At 46.5% G+C, this 5,000-nt stretch overlaps 1 protein-coding gene across 1 annotated transcript in view; it reads right to left on the bottom strand.

Annotated features, from left to right (window-relative positions):
- Positions 1 to 5,000, bottom strand: part of LOC143287323 (cysteine-rich venom protein Mr30-like) — a 21,123-nt gene that overhangs the window by 11,786 nt on the left and 4,337 nt on the right. The window contains exons 4-5 of the mRNA XM_076595281.1: positions 2,228 to 2,318; positions 727 to 869 (exon numbers count right to left, since the gene is read on the bottom strand). Of these exons, the coding sequence (XP_076451396.1) occupies positions 727 to 869; positions 2,228 to 2,318 (234 nt within the window). The remainder of the gene's footprint in view (positions 1 to 726; positions 870 to 2,227; positions 2,319 to 5,000) is intronic.

Raw genomic sequence — 5,000 nt, forward strand, 5'->3', positions numbered from 1 at the left:
GTCGGTCCGACGGATGAGTAGGCAGGCAGGCTTATCTGTCGGTGTGTGTCCTCATATGGGAGAAGAGGCCGATTCTAGATGCGCAGCACTTCCCACAGGTGTTACAAGGGAAAACGTCTCCAGACGTTGAGCCCTGCTTCCTTCGCTCACGCTTCTCCTTAATGGCCAGCGTTCTCTTGTTTTCAAACGTCTTTATGCCACTAGAGCACAGCAACCTCCAGCGACAGCGGTCAAGGGCATCAGTTTCCCAGGAAGTGATGTCTATGTGACAGGCTTTGAGGTTTGTCTTCAAGTTGTCCTTGAAGCGCTTGCAGGGTCTTTCAAGTTCACGGTGGCGTTCCTTCAGCTGGCCATACAAAAGCATCTTCGGGATCCTGCTGTCTGTCATGCGGACAATGTGTCCTGTCCAGCGTAGCTGGCACTGGATCAGCAGGCTTTCGATGCTGGGCAGGCCGCTCCTCTCTAGGACCTGGAGGTTGGAGACCCTGTCTTGCCACTTTATGCCGAGGATCTTTCGTAGGCATCTGTGGTGAAACTGCTCAAGTTGTTGAATGTGACGGCGATACGTCGTCCATGTTTCACAGCAGTACAACAAGATGGTCAGCACAACAGCTCTGTAGGTTTTCATCTTGGTGCTGAGCCTGATGCCTTTGTTGTTCCACTAACTAACTATCTAACTAACTAACTAGTCGTCACATTAGAACGTTACCTGAGTGTGTCACAAACCTGCGTGTAGTGTCCGATCACAGCACCACCAATGGCACCAGATCCGTACCTGAAGTCTTTCACCTCAGAATGCCAAGCCTTGATGGCTTCTTCCCAGGATTCCTGGCCATACGCCATGTTCTGCCCAACAGACAGACCCAGACCTGCGCGCGCGCGCACACACACACACACACACACACACACACACACACACACACACACACACACACGCACGCACGCACGCACGCACGCACGCACACACACACGAGGTGAAGAGTTTTCTTAATTAAGAGTGTTTGTGTCTTAAAATTGAATTATTACACTATGTTTTAACTGTTACACGTGCAATGCAAGAATTTCATTTATAACGATCAAACCATAGCAAGGTTTCTTATTCTGGAATAATGTTTCTTGATGTACGTGTTGGTTGAGAGCAGATCTGTTTTGTTTCATGCTAAAATTGCTGTTTTTCGTAGTGAATCTGCCATTTTACCTTATTTTTCTGTAATCATAAATTCATAGCAGTGTTTCTTACAACACTAAGCTATTTTGCATTGCGTGGTGAATCAAGCTACACTGTTTTTTATCACTTGCTCGTGTGCATTGTGCCATGATGTTTTACTTTTTTTTCCATCTTTGAGTCCAACCTGTATGTGTTCGACTGAGAGATTTTCTGCTGTGAGTGACAAGCCCGTGGATGCAGATATGTGTTGTGTTGCATTGTATTGTATTGTATTGTGTTGTATTGTATTGTATTGTATTGCATTGCATTGCATTGTATTATATCGCATTACGATGCCTTATGTGGTGTTGTGTTGTTTTGCGTTGCGTTTTGTTACGTTGTGTTGTGTTGTGTTGTGTTGCCTTGTGTTGTGTTGTGTTGTGTTGCCTTGTGTTGCCTTGTGTTGTGTTGTGTTGCTCTATGTTGTATTGTGTTGTGTTGCCTTGTGTTGTGTTGTGTTGTGTTGTGTTGCCTTGTGTTGTGTTGCCTTGTGTTGCCTTGTGTTGTGTTATGTTGCCTTGTGTTGTGTTGTGTTGCCTTGTGTCCTTGTGTTGTGTTGCCTTGTGTTGCCTTGTGTTGTGTTATGTTGCCTTGTTGCCTTGTGTTGTGTTGTGTTGCCTTGTGTTGTGTTATGTTGCCTTGTTGCCTTGTGTTGTGTTGCCTTGTGTTGTGTTATATTGCCTTGTTGCCTTGTGTTGTGTTGTGTCGCCTTGTTGCCTTGTGTTGTGTTGTGTTGCCTTGTTGCCTTGTGTTGTGTTATGTTGCCTTGTTGCCTTGTATTGTGTTGTGCTGCCTTGTGTTGCCTTGTGTTGTGTTGCTCTATGTTGTGTTGTGTTGTGTTGCCTTGTGTTGTCTCGTGTTGTGTTACGTCGTTGTGTTACGTTGTGTTGTGTTGTGCTGAGTTGTGTAGTGTTGTATTGTGTTGTGTAGTGTTGTATAGTGTTGTGTTCTGTTGTGTTACGTTGTGTTGCGTTGTGCTGACTTGTGTTGCAGTATAGCTGTGGAGAGAAAGAGACTTACCAGGCACAGTTCGGTGGATGCCTTTGTCGTGGCCTTGGCGACACTGCTTGGCCCACTTCTCCGCCACTTTGGCCAGCTCATCCCTCCACACCTGGCACCACACACCATTCAGGTGTAGCACAAAACACACACACACACACACACACACACACACACACACACACACACACACACACACACACACACACACACACACACACTCACTCACCTCAGGTATAGTACAGCACACATTACCTCTCAGGTATAGCACAGCACACATTACCTCTCAGGTATAGCACAGCACACATTACCTCTCAGGTATAGTACAGCACACATTACCTCTCAGGTATAGTACAGCGCGCATTACCTCTCAGGTATAGTACAGCACACATTACCTCTCAGGTATAGCACAGCACACATTACCTCTCAGGTATAGCACAGCACACATTACCTCTCAGGTATAGTACAGCGCACATTACCTCTCAGGTATAGTACAGCGCACATTACCTTTCAGGTATAGTACAGCACACATTACCTCTCAAGTATAGTACAGCACACATTACCTCTCAGGTATAGCACAGCACACATTACCTCTCAGGCATAGCACAGCACACATTGCCTCTCAGGTACAGCACACATTACCTCTCAGGTATAGCACACATTACCTCTCAGGTACAGCACAGCACACATTACCTCTCAGGTATAGTAAAGCACACATTACCTCTCAGGTATAGTACAGCACACATTACCTCTCGGGTACAGCACAACACACATTACCTCTCAGGTATAGTACAGCGCACATTACCTCTCAGGTATAGTACAGCACACATTACCTCTCGGGTATAGTACAGCACACATTACCTCTCAGGTATAGTACAGCACACATTACCTCTCAGGTATAGTACAGCGCACATTACCTCTCAGGTATAGTACAGCGCACATTATCTCTCGGGTATAGTACAGCACACATTACCTCTCAGGTATAGTACAGCACACATTACCTCTCAGGTATAGCACAGCACACATTACCGCTCAGGTATAGCACAGCACACATTACCTCTCAGGTATAGTACAGCGCACATTACCTCTCAGGTATAGCACAGCACACATTACCTCTCAGGTATAGTACAGCGCACATTACCTCTCAGGTATAGCACAGCACACATTACCTCTCAGGTATAGTACAGCGCACATTACCTCTCAGGTATAGTACAGCACACATTACCTCTCAGGTATAGTACAGCGCGCATTACCTCTCAGGTATAGTACAGCACACATTACCTCTCAGGTATAGTACAGCGCACATTACCACTCAGGTATAGCACAGCACACATTACCTCTCAGGTATAGCACAGCGCACATTACCTCTCAGGTATAGTACAGCACACATTACCTCTCAGGTATAGTACAGCACACATTACCTCTCAGGTATAGTACAGCGCGCATTACCTCTCAGGTATAGTACAGCGCGCATTACGTCTCAGGTATAGGATAGCACACACATTACCTCTTGGGTATAGTATAGCACACATTACTTCTCAGGTTTTGCACAACACAAACCACTCAGTTATAAAACAGCACTCATGTATAATACACTGCACACTACTCAGGTATAGCACATTGCAAACCATTTGTATGCACAGAACAGACACCACTCTGGCCATATACAACACACGCCATACAGGTATTTACCCAAACACACCATTCACACAACACACACACACAAAAAAAATTGCACTGGCTCTCAGTGCTGCAGCCGTGGGGGCTCTTTGGCCTTTGGGAACCATCCCAACACCGACTGTCCTACACCTTCTTGGCCGAGAGAGTGGGGGTGTAACATGGGCAAGACACTCTCCACTATAATCAAATTCAACCCCAAATTTTAGTCGGGACAGCAGTTGCCTCCTCTGCTGAGCTGATGGTCATAGTCGGACACGACTGACTCATGTGTACGGGCGCAATAGCCGAATGCTTAAAGCATTGGACTTTCAATCTATGGGTCCCGGGTTCGAATCTCGATGGCGCCTGGTGGGTAAAGGGTGGAGATTTTTCCGATCTCCCAGGTCAACATATGTGCAGACCTGCCAGTGCCTGAACCCCCTTCGTGTGTATACGCACGCAGAAGATCAAAGACGCACGTTAAAGATCCTGTAATCCATGTCAACGTTCGGTGGGTTATGGAAACAAGAACATACCCAGCATGCACACCGCCGAAAACGGACTATGGCTGCCTACATGGCGGGGTAAATAAACAAAACGGTCATGCACGTAAAATGTTAAATGTTACATGTTTGTCTGAGCGTGTATGTGTGCGTGCCTGAAATCTGATTGAATGACACAGGAAACAAATGATGAGCGCCTAATGGCAGCCGTCAGTCGGCTCTACCCATGTAGGCAACCTGTTGTGTAAATGACCCCTTGTTTGTAAAGCGCTTAGAGCTTGGTCTACCACCGAGTATAGGCGTTATATAGGTATCCATATCAATCTTCTCCTCTTCTTCTTCTGCGTTCACTCGTATGCACAAGAGTGGCCTTTTACGTGTATGACCGTTTTTACCCCGCCATGTAGGCAGCCATACTCCGTTTTCAGGGGTGTGCATGCCGGGTATGTTCTTGTTTCCATAACCCACCGAACGCTGACATGGTTTACAGGATCATTAACTTGCGTATTTGATCTTCTGCTTGCATATACACACGAAGGGGGTTCAGGCACTAGCAGGTCTGCACATATCTTGACCTGGGAGATCGTAAAAATCTCCACCCTTAACCCACCAGGCGCCGTCACCGAGATTCG

The sequence above is a fragment of the Babylonia areolata genome, chromosome 11 (genome assembly GCF_041734735.1).
Source record: "Babylonia areolata isolate BAREFJ2019XMU chromosome 11, ASM4173473v1, whole genome shotgun sequence".
Taxonomy (NCBI): Eukaryota; Metazoa; Mollusca; class Gastropoda; order Neogastropoda; family Buccinidae; genus Babylonia; species Babylonia areolata.